Raw genomic sequence first — 25989 nt, forward strand, 5'->3', positions numbered from 1 at the left:
TGCCCAGCCTGCCACCAGGTGGTCTAGCCTTAGGCCATGGTTTGACCGCTTCCTGCAGTCTGCAAGGTTTGACCTTGCAGGTCTCAAGATTGATAGGTACGATTCTTTCCATTTCGAGGGCAGTCTCAGAAGTACCCGGACTCTTGAGACTGCAATAGAGTTGATGTGGATATGTGGCACGACTTCGGCGTTCGGCAACTGCTGTATGGAATACATCACACGACGCCCCGATTTAGGACTCTCTACCATAAAAAGTAGTATATTCTCCATTCCTGTCGGAACGGTCCCTTCCAATCCAATTCTTGGGCTTTTCCATGTATCCCCTTTTTGGGTACAGTGTACGGAGTACCCTGGGTCCATCGTACCTACAGGCTACCACACATCAACATTGCACACATCGTGCATCCATTATGCTATGAATGCAGCGAGATCTGCAGCACGGCGACGTGCACGGCTCGGCGTCTGGTCATGATCTCCCCCTCCATCAGCTGTCCTGAATAGCCCTCTCTCTGATTATCATACATGGCCCGTTTCCTTCATGCAGCTTCCTCCCGGAGTGCAACGTACAACGTCAGGATATGATATGCGTAACGCAGTCTACACTCTAGAGTTGTTGCTCTACTGTTAGCTACCCTCCTTTGTGTAGAAGCATTCGTCATCTAGCCTTGCTCATGCACCAGCGAGACAATCGATCAGCATGAAAGAGTCGATCCCCCAACCGGTTCAAATCTTATAGCCATTCGTCCTATTGGAAACGCCTTAGACATGGGTTGAAACGTGTCTCTTTGGGCTCTTCTTCTGTGGTTGGGGTCTGATTTGCCTTGTTTTCCCTTACTACGTACATGACTTTGTAATATGTAGTTGAGACAAAGTGGAGATACCCTCCGCGGGAGTGCGGCGTCTATGATACGAGATGATATGAGATGATGCTGTATGATATGAGATCGATGTGCCCAAATAAGCTGGACGATTTGCCTTATCGGGTCGGAGACTAATCCCGGATCCCGTTTCGTGGTAGAGGGCCATTATTGGAGTACTGGAAGTCTCCTCCGTCATGATCTTGATAAGAGATAATGATTACAGATAGCCGGAGAAATAAACATCTGGAGATAGTCAAGTTAGTCAACCTTCTCGTCCGTGGAAATCTCCAGCGCTTTCTTCAATCTTGATCATCATGATAATCCGTTATCATGCCATACCCCGCACGATCGTCATTCCAGAGTCAATCCGGAGAAGTCTGAATGTCAGACAGCATTCCATCAAAGGGGTCATGATAGTCGTGATAGTCCCGATGCTATGGAAGTCGGAGACATAATGGGTAGTGGCACGAACCAAGTACCAGTTCATGCAGTACTCCGTACATGCATCGTCCGTTTGAGATAAAGATGAGATCATGGGGGCTTATCGCCAGAAAGGAGTCTCATTGCTTTTTCCTGCCAAGAGGGAAAAAGAGGGGGTGTCGGGGTGTCAAGCCCTGGCTATCATAGCCGAGTCAAATAATCCCAAGCCACTTCCCCGGATTTTAGTCTCAGCTGGGGGTTATGCAATTTCCCCCTTTTGTGCTCTTTGGCCTTTTGTCAATCGGACTAACCAATATGAAATCCAAGCATTTGACTACCGACATTATCCCCCCACCTTTGTCCGACACGATAGCTCTACTGTGTACGAGGTAGCCAATATCAACGCTTCGGGCCACCCTTTAGCCGGAAATCCCACCTGCCACATTCCACAACTGACATCCCATTCCCGGTGGATTCTTACAACATAAGTTACGCATTATATTAATCATTCACTCATTGCGTATAACTCGTAATAAATAATACCTCCGATTGAGTGACGTTGAAAGACCCATCCGAAACAGCCAATGAGTAATCAGGTGGAGACCAACTGGGACCGATTGGACCTCAGTCATCTCTTGCTTCTATTTACAGTATTCACTTATATCATTTGGCACTGGATGAGCTCCGCTTGCATCTAGACTCTGTTTGTCTGAAGAAATGCGCCGACTTCGAGTCTGTGGCGAGTGGAACATGTCGTAAGTCGCAACGCATTCATGGCCTGGTTGGCAATCGGCAAACGGATTCGTAATCTGACCTTGGAGTCGGGGATACAATGTACAGTACGGAGTGCATGTGTTGTGGTCCTTGTAGACCGAGAGTCCGTCTACATAGAAACCGGCATTACTGTTGTACTCCGTATTGGCTTGGTCTGCGAGGCAGGTAGATCTGCTTGAGATACTGGACACGTAGGCAGACCACGTTGTAGACTGAACGTTGTCTTTGACTCATAGGTACCTACCTACCACCTAACATCCACAGTGTGTAAATACTACCTACGCGAACAAGTAGACACTCGATGAGCATGTTTGGATTCCGTGAAGGTGGATAGACCCTGTGGATATATACCTACTTGTACCTGATTTCAATGGCTACATCGATGAACAACCAACTTATCCAAACGATCAAGATGATCTATATTCCTCAACGTTCAACAAAGATATATCTACTTTACCATATTAATATACAAACTCCATCTATTGTTCTTGAAGCACGATGATTCATAGCAAGCTGGCCTCTGATTGGTCCAGACCACCCAAGGATCCGCAATTAAAAAAAAGAACGACTCAATATCAAACACCCAGAATGCAGCGTATATACTCCATTTTCGATGATGCAAAATGAGCAAGCGCTCGCTCGAGGAGTCAAGGGTAGGTACGCATCGCTCGCCCGAGCCTGGTAGCAATGGCCTGCTGCCACTGCAGGACCTGCTTTCTCCCGGCGAAGAAGAGCACCCTCAGTCATCCGGACCGTCCAAAAAGCCCAGGAACTTCATTGCTACTGTCGTAAGTGCTTATATCGTCTTGTACGATCGAATCTCTGACGCGATCAATCCGTCCGGAGACCGCTAACCCCCGGCGACAGGCGTGTGAGACGTGTCGATTGAAAAAGACAAGATGCGACGAATCGCGGCCGAGATGTGGACTGTGCAAGTCGCTTGGCCTAGAATGTGTGTACAATGAGCGTAAATCATCGAAGTGAGTCGTCCTAGGTAGTTTTCGATTCACTAACATGTGCGAACTGCTCACCTAATCGCAGACGCGATCAATCTCTCACGATGATCATGAGTACTCTCCACCGGCTGGAGACAAAGTTGGAAAACCTACCAACATCTATTCGGAGTGACTTGCAGTCGCTTCGGAACCAGATGCATACCCCTGCTAATGAACCGCAGAGGCAGTCATCGCTTGCGTTCGGCGATGATAGCAACCAGCACACACCAGGGCTGCCCAACATCGGGGAAAATTTCACACCTGCGGCAGCAGGAAATGCAGAGGACTTTGAATTCGAAGAAAATGAAACAAAGCCAGACTCTGCAGGCCGCATATCCATCTCTTTCAGTCAACATGGTGTCATTGTGTGGCCGGGAGCGCGACAGATCCTCCCGAAGCAGTTATTAGCCGCCTACGAAACGCTAGGGAAGAACTATGTCATTGAACTAGAATCGGCACGGGCTCCGCTGTCAATGTTCATCAGTCCATACCCGTTACAAGCGGGACAGCATTGGCTAGAGGTACTTCCGTTGGCGTTGATCAGGGGTCTTGCGGATGCCTTCTTCAGTGTTTTCAACCCTTCCACGCCGATTATGGACAAAGGGTTCTTCTTTGCCTTCACCCTTGGCTCAGCCATTGAGAGCGGCTTTGGGTATAACATGGAGAGTTGTCTGGTGCTCAATGTGCTTGCGCTCGGCTGCCTCGCTGTTCTCGCCTACCAAGAAGGGGACTACCCGTTGCCAGGTACTCAGGGCCTCCGATTCGAACCGCCAGAGTGGATGAACGTGGTATATGAAGAGCAGCCTGGATTGCGATTCTTCAACGAGGCTCGACGACGCATCGGTTTCCTGATGTGCGACAATGACATCCAAAGTTGTCAATTCTACCTTCTTTCCTCGTGTGTATCCCCCTTTCGATCTCATGTCCGGATTGATACTCATCCTTCACAGTGTATATTACCACCAGATCCCTCGTCCAATGGACTCTTGGGCGATGATACATCGCGCCGCTACTTGCTGTCTATCGATGTTGACCAAGTGAGCCCTACCCTATCCATCCCAAAATGCCAATGCCCACCCCACTAACTCCACACAGTCACAACGTGAACTTCGACGAATGGGAAGGCGACATGAAATCCCGCGTATATTGGAACTGTCTCATGAACGAGACAATCCTCGTCCAAGAGCTCCACCTCCCATCAAGCGGCCTCTCCCGCCTCGAAGAAAAAGTCCCAATCCCCAAATTCATCGGCTTCGAAACAATCGGCTACGGCGCAAGCCGCTTCAACTCCTCAACCCTAGTCGACGACTCCTATTTCCAATATCATTTCCTCGCACAGGTCGCACACCGCATCATCCTAACACGCATCCGTCATTCCCTCTACTTCTACTGTAAGTCATCCGACCCATCACCTCCTCACCCCTTTAAAAACATATACTTCTAACACACAACTCCCCAATCCAGCCGACTCAGGAACCTTCCCCCTCCCAGCAATAAACACCGAACTCCACCACCAACTAGAACAATGGCGTACAAACCTCCCAACAACAATCCAATTCAACAATGCCCCCTACTCCTCCCACCCAACACCAGCAGATCCCTCCCCATCAGCCTCAATAGCATCACCCGCCAACCTCTCCTCGCCCAGACCCAGAACGGATCCAACCCGCCCCCTCTCCCCGGCAATAGCGGTAGCAGACGCCATGCTAAGAGGCCGACACATGATCGCCCGATTCCACATTGGCCGTCCATACATATACAAAGCCCTGCGGATCCCGCATCTCTTAACAGATGAAGACTTCGTGCAGGTGCGAAGTGGTCTGCAGAATGCAATGGACTGGCCGATTACGCAGGGTATCTTCCGGAAGATGAAGAGTTGTATTCCGATTAAGTTCGCCTTTTGTTCACAGTGAGTTTCGTTGTTGCTTTTTTTTTCCTTCGGGGGTAATGCAGATGTGAAAAGCTGACCTTGGTTGTGTTCTAGGTTCTTCGGTCAGATTCTTCTTTTTTACTGTATAGCGCACTCGCCGAGTATTCGGGTTCGCGAGACGCTGCCGGATGGCTGGGAGCGCTGGAATGAGGAAATGTTAGGATTTATGGAGGATTGTGCGCCGCATAGCCCGGCTATCACGCAGGATTTGGAATTGCTGCGGTATCTATGGCCTGAGCATTAGGTTTATTGTGCTTGGTTTGGGTGGTGAGTGCCTGAACACCGAGGCTCCCTCAACAGACGACAGTTTTAGAGTCTACTTGCTGTATGGTATCTACTTGTTTTCTACCTTGTGTCCCTCAGTGGGTATAAATCAATGCTTAGATCTGGAAGACATTCAACAGTTATGTCTATATACGACCTCGGGAGGGCTCGCCACGATGTGTCATGCAGCACCAACTTAGGAAAAGAAAGGGTATTGCGAAAAAAGGACAAAACGAAAGCAGAAAGGTGTCTTGAAGGTCTCATCGTAAGCAAACAGTGAAGCCCGAGATAGGTTGGTGATGACATCAAAGAGCCCAGTCCTCAGCCTTCTCCGAGCTCGTGATGAAAGGCTTATCAATTTGCTTAATGGCATGGTCACCACATAGAATACTGCAAGCGAAACATGATTAGTATAAAGCGAAGAAACATCACATACAGATACCAATACATACCAAGCTTCAGCGACCAACCCATCCAACTCCTTGACAATCTCCTCACGCCGCGAGGAAGACATATCTCCATTGCTAAGCTGCGCCTGCAAATCGCGAATATACTTCTTCTTGCCACCGGCGCCGTCCAGGACTTCCCGACCCAAACAGTCACTGTGGAAAGCATGCTGACAGGGGAAGACGAAGAATTGTCGGCTAAGAAGGGGTAGCGAGCAGATCCAGCATCTCTCACCCGGCTCGACGATGGCGTAGCGAGTGTCCAGACCAGCGATCTCGCCCCGGATTTGGCGCGCTGTGAGAGCCGAGTTATCCATTTCCTGGCGGAGCGCGTCGATGTGGCGCGAGTAGTCTTCCAGGGCGGTACAGATTTCATCCTTGAAGTCGTCGATTACGACGAAATCAGGGAAGAAGGGGATTAGATCTTCGATGCGGAGGAGCTCGCAACGGCGCAGGAATTCGATTGCGTCTTTGATGCCGGTGCCTGGTTGGCGGATCTTTTTCTCGGCGACGAGAAGCCATAGCTTCTTGCGAAGTTTGTCGTTGCCCTCCGGGCGGTCTGCGACGATCGCGGCGAGTTCGATGTCGTTGTGTTCCAGGGCAAGCTCAACAGCTTGTAGGTACTGTCCCATTGTACTGTAGATGTGAATGCAGGACTGGATTCGTTGATGTTGAATGCACAAGCGAAGGGCAAAATCTGCATCGTAGGGAGGTGGCGATGATGGCTGCGATTGAAGATATGTGAGCAGTCCAGACTCGGAAGACGAGGGACTGGAGGCATGTATTGAGATGAGGGTATTGTGGACAGCCGCGGATGGATTTGGGTGGTTGGCAATGATGAAGTTCAGGTACCGGACGGCTTGGTTCTGATTGAGGGAAGAAACACTGGCAGACTTGTTGTAATTCAGCAATGCTGGGATCAGTCTCTCCGGATCAAGATTCGTCTGGCGCATCAAAATATCAACCAGATCTGTCGGCTTGTGTGTCATCAATACACTGCTGTATTTGTAGAATACATCCGCATCACTCTGCCGCTGCAAAACTTTGAGAGCTTCTAGCCATTTCTCGCGCTGAATCCAGTACGAGAGAACATAATTGTGATCATTTGTCGCGGTTGCAAAGAACAAAAGCTCTTCCTCCCTCCCGTGACTGCTGATAATATCGTATACCGTTTTCTTGTCCAAGTCTGCTTTGTGATTGTTCACAAAATTTTGGAAATCAGCTCGAATGTTGCCAAGCTGATCCTTGATCTCTCCGGCGCTTGTGCCCTCTGCCAACTCGGCTTTTGTGGCGATGTTGTCGTCGAGGGAATTCAACTTGGACATGAATAACTCCACAAGCCAGCTGGCGACCATTATTCTTTGCATGAGTGAGGCCTTCTTGTATGTTGCAAGTTGGGAGAGGAGATAGTTCCGTAAAGCATCATGCTCCTTATGGTCGATCATGGTCAGGCACACCTCCTCAAACCCTTTGCTACTCTTGCCCCATACTTTGGCTGCCTCCAGGAAGTTACCCTTGCCTGCGAGGAAATCACCCGAAGCAGTCATGACAGCATCTCGCTGGGAAGCACCGCGGGCATACTGCAGTGCCTCGTCAAATTTTTGCTCTTTCAAGAAGATCTTCCAGATATCTCTGTCCTCATCATCTGCTACAACCTCAAAGATGGCCTGGCTGGTGAAAAGCCAGTATGTGTTCTTGGTCAGGTCAGTCAGGAGGCCCAGCGCGCTCTGGCCAGGTTCCAACACGGGTTGATTGTGAACAATTTCCTGGCTGAGACGGTTGACCGCAACAACCCGGCCTCCAACAAGCGCTAAGACATGCCACTGGGACAAAGTCATAGCGGAAATTGGATCCTGTATCAATTTGCGGCCTCCTCGCGGCGACTCCGAGGCCGGAAACATCGAGCGGGCCAGCATATTTGCTGTCTTGAATGGTGACTCTGACGCGAGCGGGCCATGGAATATTCCTTCGGAGCTGAGCCATGCAAACTGCTTTTCGGTGTGTCCTTCGGGCTGATGGGTGTCTGAAATTGTGGGCGAGATCACAAGAGCAGATGGAGCCGAGCTAGATGCCCTTTGTATGTCATGGGTTAAAGGTGTTTCGCGCTGGAACAGCTCCGAATATACGCCATTTTCTCTTCCATGTTTTGACACTCCCGCTCGGCCAACGAAATGCAGAAGCTTCCCAAAGGTCGCCACAAGCACCCTTCTTTGATCGGGCTTAGATGGCACCGGCTCTGCTGATAGTCCAGTTACAGGAGAGGCGCCTGGCACCTGGTAGACCGGGGTGGTGTACTTCTCCTGTCGGTAACTGGACGGTTCAATATAGGTTTCATAGACGTTGCCATCGGTGGCGCCAATGAGAATCTCGCGAGTAGATGCGGTGGGCAAAGAGGGGTTCCAAGCGATGCTTTCAATTGACACGCCTTTTAAACGTGTCAAAGGTTTCGGTTGTCGCGACGGCGATTGGGCATGGAGGTAGTAGTTCTCGCCCAGGGTTGTAGTGATAATCAAGTGAGACGCCGAAGGGTCAAGAAACATGCGCCGAATCACTCCAACGTCGGAGGATTTCTTGGGGAGATCAATATCTGTTGTCCACGAGCATGATTAGATCAACTTGTTGTGCCTGGCATTTGCTGCGGGGAAGGCTCGGAAGCGTACCTTCAACATCTTCAGGGGAGTCCAGATCGATTCGAAGAATGCGATTAGTAGATAAAGCTAACACAAGTACATTGTTCGCGACTTGTGCTGCAACAAAGTCCGCAGCGACGGAGAAAGCCAACTGCACCTGTTCGACGTCGAACATGGGGAGGGAAGAGCTCGGTGACTCCATTAGGTTGCTCGGAGGAACATAACTGCTGGATCCATCCAGCGCCATGATGCGCTAGCTGTAGGGGCGCTATGTCATGCCGATCACTAAGGAGTTGAGGCAAGTTGAGGGTTCTGGGAGTTGATGCAGGACGGAAATGAGCTCTCGGCATCCTAGGAATGCGGAGGCCCGATGTCTGGACACCTAAGGCCAAAACCGTAGATCACTAAGTTACATACGGAACCTACAACATTCAGATTTACAACCAACCAAATAGCACAGGTCATCATAGGAAGCTAGGCATTCATTGATTTCTGCACATTTGCAAGCAATAAGTCGCTCCGCTCATACATCATGGGTATCATCGTGCATAAAAAAGGAAGAGCAAGCGCTACGCCTGCCTGGGTATCTCAAATGAAGCAAGCAAATCAGCAAGTGTGGCACTATTGGCCTCACATGACAACGCATTCACGGCTCCTTTCCTTCGACTTCTCCTTCGCCTTGTCCTTGGCTCTTCCACGCTCCTTGACCCGCTCCCTACCTCGCTTCTCTCTGACTTCCAATGCGGCTGGCCCGAGTTTCAGATCGTCCGCACCATCCTCACTCTCCAATGCAGATCCATCGGGCACACCTGCTTCATGAAACCCATCACTCTGGAACCTATCCCGGCTTAGCCTTTCGGCAAAGCGTGAGAAAGTAGCACTGATCCTACTTTCACCCGTTTGGCTGCCAGCACGACTCCCGGGAGTACTCCTGGCGGACCGTGATCCCCGGCGCGAGTAAGACGATCCCTTTGTGCTGTGCTCCTCCAGATATGGCATTCTGGGTGATGAGGATGGGACAGAGCGTGGCTGAAGACCGACAGGGTTGCTGGTATCCGGGAACGTTACGCTGGGCCGTCTTGGGGGATTGACCGACGGTTGCCCAATAACGTCCTCTGGACCAGTCACTTCGACACTTGGTCGACCAATGGCACTGTCATCCAAGATGGCTTCTGTTTGGTCGGCCAGTGTGCTGACGTCTGACGTTCGCGACGACGGCGCCGCATCTGAGAAGTTGAGTGCTGCTGGATCTTCACCAATTGGGAGGATTTGGTAGAAGAGTAGATATGGAGACTCAGTTTTCAGGGCATCTTCAATGTCGACAAGAGTCACTCGTTCCGCTGCAAGGTCATCAAAGCGCATCCAATGCCTTGCTGACTCGTAGGGCTCCTGGCCAGTGACAGACATGCCGCTGGTACCCCGGACAATGGAGATGTAGTGGCCCGAGTCAACTGAATCACCTCTGTGACAGACAAAGGCCTGCAAAGACAGTTTGAAATTGCCATAGATCGGTGCATCCGCATCCATGTTGTCATCTTGGATGAAGTGAGGCAAACTGATTTCGGTTGGTATGTCAATGTGAGTATTAAGTCGGACTGCTTTTCCGTCTGGCAAGAAAGAATAGCGTTTCAGACACATCCCAAGGATCGGCCGTTTCGAGGAGAAGTGGGCCGCAACTTGCGCGTCGTTGGTCGGTGTATTATCGGTGTACCAGGCTAAGGGAGATCGGGTTAGTTGAGTGCAAATCAACTCAAAAGCGAAATAGAAGACAACATACGTATCAGACTGAAGAATTGCCAAGCAGGCATCATCACCTCTTTCTTGTATGTTCCCCGTCGTGACTGCGTATCTGCACCGACACCTTGGACTGAACTGGCGTCATTATCCGTATGCGGTTTGTCGTTATTGACATCGCCACTTGGATCCGGAAAGAAACGTTCGCGAACGATACTACCACGCCGACCAGTACTTCGCGAAGTTTCCAGAAATTCAGCGAACTCGTCGAATGATGACCACGGGCCGGCATTCTCAACACGCGGCGTATTCAATGGTTCTGGAGACACAGTGGCTGTGGGTGTGGTCACAATTTCCTCAATATGCGCACAGGAACCCTTATTCATGGAGAGTGAATCAGCATCCACTGATCTGACCGAGCTAGTAGTGTTGCGTCGTCCCATTTGGCGTTTAACTTCAATCATGTTATTGAAGTAAGCTTCTAGACAATCTTCCAGTGTGAGTGAATGACCGTCAGCTGGCTCGGGAGGTATGGCAACCTCTAGGAGCCTCTCATTAACAAATTTGTGGTCACCACTCTCGTCTTCCTTTCCGGTATGGTAGATGTCCATCTTCAGGGTCAGAAGTGGCAGCTCTAACTTCTCTGTGATGAAGGTGAACGCCTCTGAAGTATCCTGCTGGCGCAGTCTGGCTGCATCTTGCCAACCACAATCCGCGAGGGCATCTTGCAGGTGTTTAGTCTAGAGTCAAACAGTTAATACTGGGGGAAAGCAACCACAAAGTATGGTGACTTACCATGTCCGTAGTGATGAGGATCCCTGACCGCAACATATTCACCCATAGCCTCAGAAGGATTGCAAGCTTTCGACGAGGCTCATCATTGAATGATTTATAAAGAATGGCCTCAAAGCAATCAAGACGAGCAAACATAGCAAATAACAGCGCGTCCAGATAGCAGGTGACGCCTTGCCGATTCTCTGCACCCACTAGTTTGGTGTCGGGCGTGTAGGTCCGGATGACACCCTCGATGGAGTCCTCTAGCAGAAGTAGCAGGTCGAAAGCCCTTTCCACATCACCTCGTGCGGCCTGCAATGCATAGCTAATATGTTGTTCACCCAGAGTAGTAATCCCAGTCTTCTTGAGTCGGTGGGTAAGGGCTTTGGTCTATGTAGGTTTGAAAGGTTAGAATGTAGGCTGGCTTTCCGGTAGTCTGACCATACCTTCTCTTTATGATCCTGACTAGGTTCAGGCACTGCATCTGTCTTGAATATTCCGTTGAACAAAGGTCGAGAAAGGATGTTCAATGCCTAAAGAGTATTCAAAATTAGTTGAGCGTAACTGTAAAACGCGTGCTGTGGGCGCATACCTCTTCTTTGCTTTGCTTGTTTAACTTGTGATTCCGATCGCGACGCGTCAGAAATCGATGGATGCCACTCATGTTGGCAGGTAAGAAAAGAAAGACAAGACGCCAGGACCAGGGCTTCTAGATCGAAAGAGAAAGCCCCGAAGGTTTCAGGGACATGCGGGGGGTTCAGGAGACCTGTACCTCGGGCTTTAAACCAGGCTGCAGGATTCCTAGAAAGTTTATGTATGAGGCATAGTAAGTGGGTGATGAAGAGAACGCGATAGATTGAAGTGCTGGAACGAGAACCGCGTGAGTCAACGTGACTGCCAGCTAACGTGAGCTTCGAGGTCATGCGAATCTCGAGACGATCTGCGGGGCACAGCGGGAGCAGACGCCTGAGGCAGGAGATCCGTTCCCAAATTGACCTAGCGTGTTCCAGAAGGACACCGCCTTCTTCTAGGTTCAGCAATATCGAAGCTCAAGGTTCACCGCCTAAGGCTTGCTAGGGCGGTGAGTAGGGCCTAGGTAGAAGTTACGGTACAACCTTGCTGTGTACAAACACAGAGAAACACAGTATGTTGTACCTAGTCAGTAAATGGCTATACGTACTGATTCCCACTTAACCAGAGTTAACCTTGTCGACCGACGACTGCGGACTGAGGGCTTTCAGCCTTTCTTAATTAAGCTGCCGCTGCTTTTATGAAAGCACCTAGGGACAGGGTCAGACTCACTGAATAGATGTTAGTTAGGGCTTAGACTGAAGTGAGAAGGGCGTGATGGCGGTCTGACGTCGCAAACAGGACGATGGGAGGATCACAGATCGGAGATAGTAGTAGGCTTCGCGATAGCACATGGAAATGAAATCATGAGGGGCATATCGAACCGCCGCCGACGGTTCAAGGACGAGAGATGTGTGTTGTGTACTGTCCTTCGGAAGAAGGATGGGCTAGTCATGTCAACCTAAGAGGCTAAGATGTTATCTGAGAACGGACCTGGACTCAGCGGATGCATCACTTATGATGAGCGGACGCAGGTAATCTACTAATCACATACAGAAACGGTTTGGTTCCGTCATTGTCCATAGAGTCCATGACCAATATCGGCAGTGGATAGTGATACTATGCGTAGTTGATGAAGGGTTTAAGGGTTAATAAGGGTTATACAAATACAATATACAAACAGTAGCAATTGGTCTATTTAATACTGACATGGGGAGAGATTGACCGAGCAATACAGATGTTCAGATGTAATCATGTAGCCCTAAGGCAGGGTTCCTGCCTTGTTCGTAAGGCACCAGTAACTGACACCTCACGTGACGAGATCATCTGCGCGAACAATTTTTGGCCAGGGTCCGGAATGACCACCAATTCACCATACCACATATTCCGCAAAATGGCTGCCAGGGAGCCATCCAGATATCTTACGAGGGCATTGCCCCGGGCCTCAGCGCCCTCAATTCGCCCTCAAGGCTTTTTAGCGCGCCGCAATGTCTCCGACGAAGCCCCGGCTAGGCGTCTGTCCGACCACTTCACCGATCTGGAATCGGCGTCGTCACTGTCAACAGCTGTGCCAGAGAGCGTAGCAAAATCATTCGATCCCCTCGCCCGCGCAGCTGCTCGCAAGGGTCAACTTCCCCGAGGCCGGTAAGATTACTCCGACACGCATCGTAAATCATGCGCATTTGCAGACATGGACGCAACATCGAACACCAATGAACAACCACTAACCCCGATCCCTTCAACGCAGATACCAATTCCGTTCTCCCAAGTACAACCGTGGTCCCCTCCACCCTCACCAACCTCCGCCGCCATCCCACCCCCTCCTCCCGACTGTTCGTCCCTGGCCCCTTCTCCGCTCCCCGAGCAGAGCAGACCTTCGAGTCAACCGTCGCCTCCGACATCATGACCCTGTGCTACGTGCACACACCGCCGGGCTTTAAGCCTCCCCCTAAAGCCCCCCGTCTCCGCGAATGGGACGACAGCTCACCATACCACATTAACCGTGTTCTCCGCGGACCCCGTGGTGGCGATGTCCTGCGCCTTCTCCGCAAGCCGATCAAGTTCAACAATATTCCGGAAGTCGAGCGCATCACAATTCACAGCTACGTCAAGAACGCCGCAGCTGAGAGGAACTCGTCTTGGCTGCATGTCGCGGGTATCGCTATCCAGGCTATTTCCAATGTTCGCGTTGAGACTTTCAAATCTAAGTCTAACGTTGCTACTTGGGGTATTGCGTCTGGTCGTGACTCCGTCGCTGTTAAGGCTGAACTGAAGGGCGAGAACATGTACCACTTCCTTAGTAAGCTGGTTGATGTTGTCTTGCCCCGTATCAAGGATTGGGAGGGTGTCAAGGGCTCGAGTGGTGATAGCAGTGGTAACATTACCTTCGGTTTGGTGCCGGAGAATGTTGCTTTGTTCCCTGAGCTTGAGGTCAACTACGACATGTGAGTTCATTCCGCGTTCTGTCTGTGTGTCAGTGCTAATCTGCTCCATAGGTATCCCCCCAAGATGATCCCTGGTTGCCACATCACTCTTCACACTACCGCCAAAACTGACAAGGACGCCCGTTTGCTCTTGAGCGCTATGGGTATTCCTTTCTACGGAAAGATCGTGAACTAGGTGGACTCTCCTGGTAACATCTTTCGGTCTTTATTATCACCTTTTTGGGTACTCTCGTGATATCCAGCATGTAACTTTAGAGAAGACCTGCTTAACGGTCATTGTGATTATTTCAATCGTGTACTATCTTTGTTTCCAATTCATTCGACATTTACAGCCAGCGAAACTACATGTACACAAAAGGATTGGTGAAAGTGAAAACACGAGCCTTTGCTTAGTTGCACAAATACTACCGAGAAAGACTCCATGACCGAGAATGCAATCATTGAAAAGACGGGACCGTCATACGTAGAATCATGTTACAGGCGTGTATTGAGCAGACACAGGAGGGAAAGAAGGAGGAACATTAGAGACCAACTGCTCATTAGGATATAGGAGCAGACAAAAACTCGCATGTGAGCAGTTCATCCGCACTGGGCCGCTTCTCATAGTCCAAATGGAAGGTCATATCGAGGAAATCCACAGCCTCCTGGCTCACATGGTCTGGAGCAGGGGGACGAGCCTTGTTGCTGCCAATAGCGAATATCGCTTGCAGCTGGCTGCAGTCCGGGAAGGGATGGGCACCAATGAACATCTCGACGACAAGACAACCCAAACTCCAGATATCAGCTTTCTTGGTATGGGCGGTCTGCCGCACGACTTCCGGCGCCATCCAGTACACACTTCCCTGTAGGGATGTGCGGTGGATATGGGAACCACCGCTGCCACTGGCACGGGAGCCGAGAAGGTGGGATGCTTCGACGCGCTTGGAGATACCGAAATCGGAAATCTTAACGCCGCCTTTGTTGTCAACTAGGATATTGGCTCCCTTGATATCGCGGTGAATGATGTCCCGGCTGTGTAGGTATGACAGACCGGACAAAATTTGTCGAACAAAGTTCTTAACAAGGGGTTCTTGGAAGGTGTTGTACTGCTTCAGCATTGTAGCAATAGATCCACCAGGAACGTACTCGAGGAAAATGTTCAGATACTGGTCATCGGCGACTGTGCCAAGGTATTGCACAATGTTCGGGTGGGACATGCCTTGCAACAGCTCAATCTCGTGCTTGAGAGCATTGACCATTAGGTTCTTCCGCTGGTCAAACTCTGTGCCCTTAGTGGCAGATGGGATTTCAACTTGCTTAACAGCCATAAGCTCTCCAGTAATGGCGTGCAGAGCCAGGAATACGCTTCCGAAAGAACCTTCACCGATGAGAGATCCCTTCATCCAGTTCTTCGGGGCAAAGTTATTACCGGCCAGGAAATCCTGGAGACCATCATCATCTTCGTCGCCATCCTCGGCCACGATCATGCTCATCCGATCATTGAAGGAACCACCATCTGTGGCGGCGACGCTGAGACTCTCAAAGCTCTGCCGCGACTCGCGCGAGAGATTTGGTTCATCAGAGCCACTCTCGAAGGAGACATATGACTTCCTGTTCGGCTCAGTGGGCGATTCTTCCTGAAGTGGCTGGAGGGAACTAGATGCGATGGAATCGCGATATGATGCTTGAGGCAGGTTGAACTTGGAAACGGAGACAGGCCGTGGGGCTCGTACTGCCTGCGCGACTCCCGGGCCATGGAACCAAGCATCGGCAATACTGGGGATTGGAGGTAGCTGCGGCAACGGCGGCAGCGGAGGCGCGTCTTTCATACTTGATGCAACGCTATAGTTGCTCACAACACTCATGCGACTTGCCGCGCGGCTCAAACGTTGAGATCTGCGCATTGTCTTCTCGATATTTTCTCGGTCGTGACTTGGGAAGAATGACTGGAGTTCATGGATAATCATCTCACTTGGTGGTCTCTGTCCGAAGAACGAGCGGAGTTTAGCCACTGGATTGCGTTCATTGCTCGGTGATTGCGACTCGTCAACACTGGTGGATGGGCGATGTCGAGGGCCAAGCGGAGAAAGTGGCTGCTTAATATTATGCCAGGATTCACCCGTAAGTTGCTGGATTTTATGCTTCTGGCGCTGGTTGGAATTATTCAAGGCCTGCTGATGTGTCGCCTGGCTTTCTTCATATGCAAGCTGAGAGGCACGACGGAGCTCGTCTTGGTCGGGCTCTCCAGCATGGATCTTCCGTAGAATCAATCGACCTCGCTCGGACTTGTTGAATCCATCACAGATCTCCATGAGCTCTTGCTCGGTGAGCCTCCGGCAGTTTGACAGCTCGGGATCCAGCCCATCTAATACGTAGAAACAATAATTTCTGAACTGATGCTCCGGAAGTTGTAGTTTCCTCAACACACACAAAATAACTTCATCCGGAGTTCTACAGTTCCGAATGTCCAAGACCTTGGTTTGTCCACCAGTGTAGATGACACGGATGACAGGAGAGTTTGACGGGAGTGGACCCATTGTGAGGGCGTCAAGACTAGGGTTGCGAGGATGGGAGCTTATTCGGCCTTCATTCGGAGTACCGGAATTTCGGCCAGGATTGAAGCCTGAAGATCCATGATTAAGGTAGTCTTTGCGCCATGTTCCTCGTTCAGAGTCTCCGGGAGGCGACGCAGGCTGAGACAGCGGTTTGCTGTTCAGATATCCATCATCAGCCAGCTGAGATGTGCGTCGGTAAGGGAGGCGATTATGAGAATGGGAAATGCGGGAGGAACTTGAAAGCGCCGTGGCTTCGAGTGCAGCTAAAGTGTCCTATTTCACAAATCAGCAAAGGCAACACATAAAACAAGTCTTGCAAACCCACCATATTTTTCTGCCGTGATGTCGTTCCGGACTTGTTTCTGAGTTGCTTGATGGCGACGAAGATGCGTACTCGGTCGCCCACCTTCTTGATGCCCATTTCTTGTAGGATCTTTTGGTCGCATTCGAGTAGATTATCCCCATTGAAATTGTTCGCTGGCGATTGTCAGTGCTGTCCAAGGTGAAAGATTGGAATGACCGCGCATACCTCTGAATATTGATTCATATTGTCCGCATTTGATACTGTGAAGCCAGGCGACCACTCGTTTTTCGTCCCACGCTCTGTTCATAGTCAGAACAATTTCAAAGCAATAACCTCATCCAAGGGAGCCATACCGAACTGATGCAAGATCCTCTTGCCCCTCCGAAAGCTCCGACTTTGTTGGGCTTCCGAACCCCATCCCATCCTGAGCTCTTGTGGCCGTCGCGGGTCTTTGTGATGAATTGGCGTGGTAAGCGGTCGGTGTCTGGGACGCAGCTGCACTCGTAGGCGCAGAATACTGCTTAGGAGCCAACATGGCTAGATCAGATCAAGTGAATGAGTCGTAAGTTCACGTGGTGGACGCGATCGATCGGCGCAGTGTCCTTTGCTCCGCACTCTCGGGGTCTTTCGCGTCGAGTTGAACTGGAGATCCGAAGGAAGATGCGGCGCGTCGGTCAACACATTATCTCGGTTCTCTGCTATTCAGTCAGTCGCAGGTTCTGGTTTTGAAGTCTGGTTGTGACTCTCGCTCGGCCCCCGGCGGGGGAGTTGCTGAGGGGTCGGAAGAACGACAGGCAGAGACAACCACAAAGAATATCGAGAGACACTGACCAGGATAAAACAATGATGTTCCAGCAGAGCGGGCGAAATCGCAATGAGGGACCTCAGCGATGCAGCTTACCGTCTGAGCTTTTTTTTGGGTCGAGATCGGGGCCACTTAGTGTGGTTTCGATCGGGCTGATCTCGATAACAACTCCCCACTCGGAAAGAAAGATGGAAAATGGCGAGAAGACGAGAAAGAGCAAGGCACCAAGGTTTCCAGGATCTGAAGTTGAAGTTTGAGATCTGAAACGAAGGCAGGAACATCGGGAGTCTCTGACTAAGGTGTCACATCAGGTGCATGCGACGTATCAAGGGGTGAGCCCCAATGCTTTCCCCCCACGCGTTTCCAACAGTCTGATATGTCTCATCCCTTTCAATTATTTGTTTCATCTGTCAAATTTTCCCAACACTGATTCTAAAGATACTACTAGTGGCCCAGGTTCATCACTTGCTAACCGCGTTGATGGCACCGTAGCCCTGAAGCACATTCATCACTGCAAGTATATAGCAAGCACTTGAAGTGATTGCGTGTCTACTGTGTACCTCCAGGGCGCTAGAGCCAGCTGGAGTCATGAGTGGTCTCCAGGGCTTTCCCTCGGGAGGTTCCTTTCTTTAGCCTTTGTTTATTCAAGGTGTACGAGGAAGGCATCGGGGCAACATAGCAGATGCCCCCACATTACACGGGTTTTGGAGTATCTGGCCCTGGACTCCTGGAGGCTTATGGTCCGTAATTTCTTAACAGCCTTGCCTCTGGTCCACGACTCTAGGGTGTGACAGTGTACATGCCGGATCATCTAGTCTGGTTGCCTGTTGGTTCTCTCGAAGTTCTTGCGCAGTGCAAGGCCAGATGGTAGCCATCACAAAGACAGACATCTGAATCTCCTTCAGATTCAGCCTTTCAGATCAGCTCAGCCCATTCATACGGTTCTTCTCTAACCTATTCTAATCCCATAATGATGCTGCGGTAAGTTGAGCACAAACAGGTTCCACTGATGAAACAGTAGCTCTACGGAGCGAGACTGAAGTAGGCTCGATGTCCACAGCAGATCCATTTATTTATACGCGATAGGACCATAGTGTGTTTGGAATTGAGACCAAATTGAGACCCAGGATGTTGTCTTTAAACAGCAAATACTAGTACAATGTGTACTAGTCGGTATACCGGTTGAAGGTTCCGCTCGCTGCTCACTTACTGAGGACCTATACCAGGGACTATGGACCCCATCTGGATGCCTACCTTGGTCCATGAATGTCATCTATGTCTACTGGCTTGATTTATCTAGTATCAACCCTTGGAATGCTACATATAAGGTAGCCAAAATGGAAATACCCCCGACATGTCACCCGTGGACCGTGGGTGTGTCATTATAACCCACTCCTCGGTGTCTAGACCGGTGCCCTGCGGCCCTTGTATAGAGCCTTAGAGTATGCTAGACTGCTAGCAATGCTACGCAACTACAAGTCACGAATCACGATATCTGCCCGGTGAGGCTCTCGGCCACTTCAATCTATACCGGACAGTTTCCAATCGCATAACGCTCTCCGCACCAGTGGAGATCTGACCGCATGCATATCCGGGCTGGGCGTCATCATCAAGCACCAGGCCTTCTCCAATATGCTTCAGGCCATATAGGAAGAGATATGGTTTCTTTTGTAGCTGTAGCTAAACCCTAGAAGAATTTCCATGTGCTTGTATACTGAAGCCATAGCTTCTGTCCACGTGACCCTCCCCTCACTGTGGGGGATTTTAGTCCAATTTCCCCGCTCAAACAGCCCGGGCAGCCTCAAATTCTTCCCCTCTCCACTGTGCTCCTCATTCCCAGCCCTAATAACCCCAAATAGAACGATGGAGGACGAAAAGTCAGCCAAAACGAAAAAGAAAGGCGCTGCCCACCGAAAATCCCTGTCTTGTGAATATTGCAGTCGATCCTTCGCTCGCTTAGAGCATCTCCAACGCCATCTCCGCACCCGTTGAGTAACCCCCTCGTGTCCCCAGGTCCCTGGGACTCGTCTAATGTAGGACAACAGATACAAAGGAAAAACCTTTCTCATGTGACATTTGTTCCAAATCCTTCGCTCGGAGGTAGGCTCCCTTTGCGCTCAATGCCCGGAATAAAATGCCAATCGCTGATATCAATTTGCAGCGATCTACTAGTGCGACATGAGCGTTTAGTCCACCCTGCTGAAAGTGCGGCCAGTCGAGAACACCGAGTTCAGAATGGTCATGAAGCCAATCATGAAATACCAATTCAGTCCAATCTCATTCAGCCCGCCCACCACGAGTCGCGTATGTTAGAACTTGCAGACGCCATTCCAGTTCACACTCAAGTGCCACCTCCTCCACCCGAAGTTCAATCTCAGACTCCATCAATCATAGATACACCTCATTTCAACCCTTCCTGGGGCTACGATTTGAATCTCTTATCTCATGCCGCAAGTCATGTGGCTCTGGAGGGCCAACAAGAGAGCTTGGAGTCCATGAGAAAACCTCCACACACCGCCGCTCCTGCGTCACAACACATTCCTCAAACCCAAGAGAAAGCAATAAGCGACAATTATGGCGTAGAGCCTTCGATACTCGATCTCACTGATCTCGGAGACCCCGTCCAGGATTTTACGGTTTTCCTCGAAAGTGTGGGCCTATCGTCGGATTGGGACTCGGGCGTGTTCTCGTCCGTTGAGGAATCAATGCTACCACCAAGTATGACAATTGATTCAAAATCGACCCGTGAGACAATACAATCACGGCTTGGTGGGGATATGATGAACGATGCGCGGGGCCCCGCGGAGGATCATCCGTCATTCTCGAATTTTGGATCCCGGCTGCCATCACTGCAACCGGAGTCCCACGAAATGGACGATCGTATTGGTCTGGCCGATGACAGTACACGACCAGCATGGGACATCTCCAATTCAGATCGCCAAGCCTTCATCACGAAACTAGAAGAGTTTTCATATGTTCTTCCGAAGGGATTCGTTCCGCCATCGCGGCACGCCCTATCTCGGTTCTTCGCCGGGTACATCAACGGTCTGAACGAACATCTTCCTTTCATACATGTCCCCACTCTTTCGGTTGCTAAGTCTTCACCTGAACTCACGCTAGCGCTGGCAGCTGCTGGTTCGCACTATCGGTTTGAGAATAGCCGGGGCATCGACCTTTTCCATGCAGCCAAAGCAATCTTGTTGGAGCGTCTTCGTCGGCGAGACAGCAAGCAAGTGCCTCGGCCTTCATGGAACTATATATCCCCACCATCGGGCTTCCACAACTCTCGCGATTCATCGATGATGTCTAACTCGGCGGGCAGCCCGTTCCAACATCATCAACAGATGCCAAATGCTCCAATTAATGCATCAATTTATACGCCGGATGACTCGGATGCTCACATGGAAGTGATTCGAACGTTTTTGCTTCTGACTGTGTTTGCGTCCTGGGAGCGACATCCAGAGCTCTTGCGGGAGATTCTCTCGTTACAAAGCACTTTGGCCAGACTCGTTCGTGAACATGGCTTGTCTGAGCCGCCACCCACCCCAGAACCTATCGGCTGGGAAGAGTGGGTACGCAGAGAAGGCAACAGACGTACAAAGCTCATTGTATACTGTTTCTTCAACCTCCACTCGATCATGTATAACATCCCTCCTCTCATTTTGAACGGGGAGTTAAAGTTGAACATGCCGTGTGCTCATGATTTATGGAAAGCAAGCAACCCCTCGCAATGGCGCCGCGTTCACCGGAGCCGACAAGGATCAGAAGTGTCTTTCCAAGAAGCCTTTGCCAGACTCTTCATGAAATCATCTGTGTCATATCCATCAGCCCCGATATCCCCTCTTGGAAACTACATTCTCATTCACGCCATCATACAACAAATCTTCTTTGCTCGTCAGCTCTGTCTTTCGGCACCACACATGCAAGGTACCAGTCTGAGACAAGAGGATTTGAACGTGCTAGACGGTTCACTGAGTGCCTGGAAGGCTCTGTGGAAACGCACACCGGAATCCAGCATCGATCCCCAAAATCCCGCGGGGCCAATTGCATTTACTTCCACAGCTCTGCTAGGACTCGCGTATATCCGTCTACATGTGGACTTAGGTCCCTGCCGCCACCTCATCACGCAAGATCCAGCCCAAATAGCAGTGGCCTTAAACGAGTCACCTGCGATTGCGCGCAGTCCACGACTGATCATGGCCTTGCTCCACTCAGCCCATGCCCTCTCAATCCCAGTACGACTGGGCATTGACTTCGTGGCCAGGACACATTCCTTCTTCTGGAGCATCCAGCATTCGCTCTGCAGTCTGGAATGTGCATTCCTTCTCAGCCGCTGGCTGCTTGCTATCCCCGCAACGCAGTCGGAGCAGAGACTTTCTGAGCATGAGCGGAAGTTACTATTCTGGATCAAGAGCATGATGGATGAAACTGAAATGGCGGTTGATCCGCCTGGCGCACCGGATATGGATTTCATGGCGAATCCGTACAAGGTGCGACAGCTGAGTGTTTCGATTGTCCGCGTATGGGCGCGAACTTTCAAAGGAAATACTAGCTGGGCGATTGTCGATTTGGTCGGCTCAAGTCTGGATGCCTATGCGGATCTTCTGGAATATTGATCGATGTCTGTTTCTCGGACTGTCTTTGTTCTATTGAGCAAAGAAACTCCCGGGTGCGATGAATGTCAGCGGGAAAGTCAATTGTCGACGCACAGAATTGGACTTGTTCCCTCCAACTCTGGTGCAAAGATGCATCTAGCGTCTTGCCAAACAAGAAAAAGAAGCGTTATGGCCCCTCCGAAGCGGCCATGCTAATGATCCTATGTTTTCTCTTACGTATGATGCCTTTGGGAGTTTTGTAATGGGGCTGGGATGTCAGGGTATCTTCCAAGGTTCTTCGCGTTCAATGTTTGAAGTTTGAATCTGCATGTATCTATTATGACCTCTGTCACCTGTTTAGTGTTGTCTATACCCTGCCGGAGTTTGATGTGCGCAATTGCAACTTCTGATCTTGTTTCCTTTGGGTATTGGTCCTTTTGTCTCAACTAGAACTTGGATACAATGAGGTCTCAAAAGTATACCATGTTTTCATTCTTGGATTCTCCAAGAAACTTCCATATCTTGATGATTCTGAATACGTGGGGACATACTCTATCTTTCGGGAGCAAGAACTCTCCTCTCGCTTTTCCTCTAGGAGTCAAATTTCTGCTTGTATTCATCAAAACGGTCGTTATCTCATAGATCTGATCTCCCCGAAAACGAACTACTTCCCCAGCACTTTCGAACGGTTCCTCGTGACACTGACAGGCACAAACTTCAGGGCGGACATGGACTTTTCTAATTCGTCAATGTCCATATCATTCGATGAATTGATTTTATCGATTGTCGCTGCTGGGGGGTTCGACTGAGATGCCGAGCTTCGGCGTCGCAGTCTGCCCTCCAGAGCAGATGAGGTTGAGATACGTCTTCTACTGCTATTCATAGGTCGCAGCATAGAAGTCTGTGTATCGATCCCATCATTTACAATATAAAAGTTATAACTCTACGGAACAAATTAGCGATGAAACACATCTTGAACGGGGACACCTACCTTGGGAAACATGTGTTTATCGATCAAATGTAACCGCCGTTTCTGCGGAGTTGAGCATTTCCTCTCGCAGTTCTCAACAAAGCATCCGTACTTCATATCCGAGTTAGCAACAGCGGATGGCAACGAGGCCGCGGTGAGGGTCTAGCTTACGGTCTTGTCCCCGCGTGCTCGCCGCGCAGCAGCGAGCGGGTCATGGTTTTCCTCGATGTGCAGATTGAGCAAGTGACTGGTCGGGAAATTCTTGCTGCATTCGGAGCAGCGATTCACATGAGATTGAAGGTAATGGACCTCGTAATCTTCATAGGAAGTGAACGAGAGCGTCTCGCGGTGAGGCGGTAAGGAGCAATGCATCACCTCGGGGAGGAGGTTGATGTCGCTGTCGAGGAACTTGGCCCGCTCGGGAGGAGGAGTTGCAATATTCACTATCGTTGAGGATACTGAATCTGAGATTTGCCCGGGAGTCGTTGATCTCGAACGGCTTCTCGTTCGTTTAGACATGGTGGTCTGTTTTGCCTTGCATATGGGTTAGTTGATAGGTCGACTTGGCGAAGGTACGGTGAGAAGCTGTGACCTAGACTTCACTAACAATTGCGCTTTACTGCTTTGTATTTGCCTCTGCTTTATACATATAGTGGCCTTTTCTTCAAGAATCAAAGATTCAATTTCCTTTTCGTGCTGCCCTCGAGTATAGAAACTCCATTACGGGTCGGAGTCAGTTTCACCACTTGGCTCATACATCCCCAATGGTCGTTATGTTCTTTCCCAGGCCCGAGTTTCACCTCCGTAATTTGACGCTAATCCACCTTTGGCTTAGCTCCTTCCAAAAATGTTCATTCCCATCCTGAGTTCTCAGGCATGAAGTCCTAACAAGCACACCGCCCCTTTTCTGCCATAATTTACTGTTCAACTTCCAGTTTAGTACAACTAGACTCAATCATTACTGCTTGCCGCTCCGTCTCTGTTCAAGTATCACAGGTGCTGTAGGCGTCTGCCGCCTGCGATTCTGCGAATGAGTACAACATACTCACATCGCAGGTACAACATATGCCACCATTCATCCTCTCATAACGTTGCCCCCCCCCCGTCGTTGGGATGCATGGAAAGGAGTGGGCTTATTTCGACTGACGTATACACACAGACACACCAATTCACTCAAAGGATGAAGCTCGCCGGCATGAAGGCATTAGGCAATCTATCTACCATCTCCAACTGTATGATTGGTGATCCCGCTAGCCCCCCCGGGTGGCTGATTTATGAGAACCTGTTGATCGTCGTGAACATGATCGTCGAGGTTCAGCTATGCCAATACTAGCCCCATACATAGCCAGCTGTCATATGTACCCAAAGGGAGCCCAAATTTGGGTTCTGCAAGATCCCCAATCCATCCGTGGGGTCTAAACTATTGAGTAATAGCGGGTGGATCTCGGACTCAGATGTTGACGATCTCTTTAGATCAACTCTTTGCGAACTCATCCATTGAGGAATCCAATCCTGCAGATCGTTCACGAACATGTACTATATCATACCCTACGATTCACCAGAATTGACCATTGCAACTCCGATGGCTTAAGTCTGGGACAACAAACCAATTCAAGGTACTTATACCATGCTTTCCTCTTGATTTTGTGCAAAGCTCTTACATCTGATAGAATATACCATGGGTTTCTTTACCAGCACACTGCTACTATCTGCTGCCGCAGTGACTCTGGCACTGCCCGAGGGTCTTCTCCCCAGACAGGATACCAATACATGTGCCAACACAAGACAATGCAGAGACCCCTTTAACTTCGATCGAGCTTCGCAAAAATATTGCAATACTGTGACCCATCAGTGTGAGCCACGACTCGACAACGGGGAGCAGTGCACCACCCATGACGCCTGCAAGGGTGTTTGTGTATCAGGTTTCTGCAAGCAAGATTTCGTCGGCGAATCCTGCGAAGCTGCGACTGACTGTGGCCCCACTGGTCGAGGTTATCTGTGCTCGCCCATCACAAAGACTTGTCTTCTGTCTGAGCGTTACAAGGGCCTCCCGTGTGTCGAAAATGAGCAGTGCGTGACTGGCTATTGCTCTAAGAGCAGCGGCCTCTGTGATCACAAACCTGGCGCGGAGTTTTCAGAATGTTCGAGTAATGCCGACTGTTCAGCACCCAATGTCTGCCGCAAGACCCAGTGGCATGATACAAAGACGTGCCAGGCTACGGATGGAACTCTTTACTCTCCTTGCTCGGCTGAGAAGAAGTGTGTGGGGAAGCTACAGTGCAAAAATGGAGAGTGCTCTCAGCCGCCGCAGTGTACTGAGCAGGGACTGGCCTGTTCCAAGAATGCGAACTGCTGCTCAGGAAAGTGCAGCACCACTGGCCTGTTTTTCCTCTGGCAGTGTGAATAGTGGTGGGGAGTGTATACAGCCTACAGGGTTCTGGTGAGAAACAGGCGAGAATTGTACCGACCATTATGAAAGTATCGTCAACGTATACAATTTTACCTACTATTTACATGCTTACATCTCTCTAAAGAAGCTTAGCATCGATGCCTTTTCATCTTACCTCATATATCACAGCTGATACCTACAGCACAAGATGTAGTTAGGTCTACGTACTCCTACATGTACTGTGTAGATTGCATTGATGTACATTTCCGTAGTGCACCCAAGCACAATCAGTCTTCTCCAGGGATACGATGTAAACGATACTAACATGACTATATCCAACTAAAATCACCTGATGAAGCTGGTCCTCGCCGTGTAGCGGAGCTGCTAAAAGATGTATACACAGATGTACGGTGTACCCAAGTACGTTTCACGATGTCACATGTGTAATGATGCCGAGCCTTCCTCTTTCAACAAATCCCATTATTCCAAAGTCCGTTACTTCTCTCTAATTCCGCCAGTTTGCTTCTATATCGCCAACGTCGACGGTCCTC

The 25989-nt window shown here is 50.1% G+C and overlaps 8 protein-coding genes across 8 annotated transcripts; 4 read left to right on the forward strand and 4 right to left on the reverse strand.

The window, feature by feature from the left end:
• Window positions 1-2677: 2677 nt before the first annotated feature.
• On the forward strand, window positions 2678-5223 carry N7515_000866 (uncharacterized protein; the record flags this gene model as incomplete). The annotated part of the gene is made up of 7 exons (XM_056661610.1): window positions 2678-2842; window positions 2922-3034; window positions 3096-3947; window positions 4000-4086; window positions 4145-4440; window positions 4514-4958; window positions 5034-5223. 7 exons carry the CDS (start codon window positions 2678-2680, stop codon window positions 5221-5223), a joined length of 2148 nt encoding a protein of 715 aa, XP_056526776.1.
• A 325-nt stretch (window positions 5224-5548) lies between these two features.
• On the reverse strand, window positions 5549-8566 carry N7515_000867 (vacuolar protein sorting protein DigA; the record flags this gene model as incomplete). Its single annotated transcript, XM_056661611.1, has 3 exons — window positions 5549-5633; window positions 5696-8276; window positions 8350-8566. The coding sequence occupies 3 exons, from the start codon at window positions 8564-8566 to the stop codon at window positions 5549-5551; spliced, it is 2883 nt and encodes a 960-aa protein (XP_056526777.1).
• A 383-nt stretch (window positions 8567-8949) lies between these two features.
• N7515_000868 (ubiquitin C-terminal hydrolase family protein) lies at window positions 8950-11491 on the reverse strand (the record flags this gene model as incomplete). Its single annotated transcript, XM_056661612.1, has 5 exons — window positions 8950-10034; window positions 10097-10793; window positions 10849-11217; window positions 11274-11360; window positions 11420-11491. 5 exons carry the CDS (start codon window positions 11489-11491, stop codon window positions 8950-8952), a joined length of 2310 nt encoding a protein of 769 aa, XP_056526778.1.
• Window positions 11492-12754: 1263 nt separating this feature from the next.
• Window positions 12755-14016, forward strand: N7515_000869 (mitochondrial 54S ribosomal protein uL5m; the record flags this gene model as incomplete). The annotated part of the gene is made up of 3 exons (XM_056661613.1): window positions 12755-13041; window positions 13167-13841; window positions 13893-14016. 3 exons carry the CDS (start codon window positions 12755-12757, stop codon window positions 14014-14016), a joined length of 1086 nt encoding a protein of 361 aa, XP_056526779.1.
• A 364-nt stretch (window positions 14017-14380) lies between these two features.
• Window positions 14381-17214, reverse strand: N7515_000870 (STE11 family mitogen-activated protein kinase kinase kinase; the record flags this gene model as incomplete). The annotated part of the gene is made up of 4 exons (XM_056661614.1): window positions 14381-16648; window positions 16701-16852; window positions 16905-16978; window positions 17033-17214. The coding sequence occupies 4 exons, from the start codon at window positions 17212-17214 to the stop codon at window positions 14381-14383; spliced, it is 2676 nt and encodes an 891-aa protein (XP_056526780.1).
• Window positions 17215-19347: 2133 nt separating this feature from the next.
• On the forward strand, window positions 19348-22100 carry N7515_000871 (uncharacterized protein; the record flags this gene model as incomplete). The annotated part of the gene is made up of 2 exons (XM_056661615.1): window positions 19348-19471; window positions 19522-22100. 2 exons carry the CDS (start codon window positions 19348-19350, stop codon window positions 22098-22100), a joined length of 2703 nt encoding a protein of 900 aa, XP_056526781.1.
• Window positions 22101-22743: 643 nt separating this feature from the next.
• N7515_000872 (uncharacterized protein) lies at window positions 22744-23568 on the reverse strand (the record flags this gene model as incomplete). The annotated part of the gene is made up of 3 exons (XM_056661616.1): window positions 22744-23022; window positions 23071-23160; window positions 23221-23568. 3 exons carry the CDS (start codon window positions 23566-23568, stop codon window positions 22744-22746), a joined length of 717 nt encoding a protein of 238 aa, XP_056526782.1.
• A 1159-nt stretch (window positions 23569-24727) lies between these two features.
• N7515_000873 (uncharacterized protein) lies at window positions 24728-25456 on the forward strand (the record flags this gene model as incomplete). Its single annotated transcript, XM_056661617.1, has 1 exon — window positions 24728-25456. The coding sequence occupies one exon, from the start codon at window positions 24728-24730 to the stop codon at window positions 25454-25456; it is 729 nt and encodes a 242-aa protein (XP_056526783.1).
• Between the last annotated feature and the right edge of the window lie 533 nt (window positions 25457-25989).

This window comes from Penicillium bovifimosum (assembly GCF_028826915.1).
Source record: "Penicillium bovifimosum strain IBT 22155 chromosome Unknown utg000001l_segment0_segment0, whole genome shotgun sequence".
In the NCBI taxonomy this organism is placed as follows: domain Eukaryota; kingdom Fungi; phylum Ascomycota; class Eurotiomycetes; order Eurotiales; family Aspergillaceae; genus Penicillium; species Penicillium bovifimosum.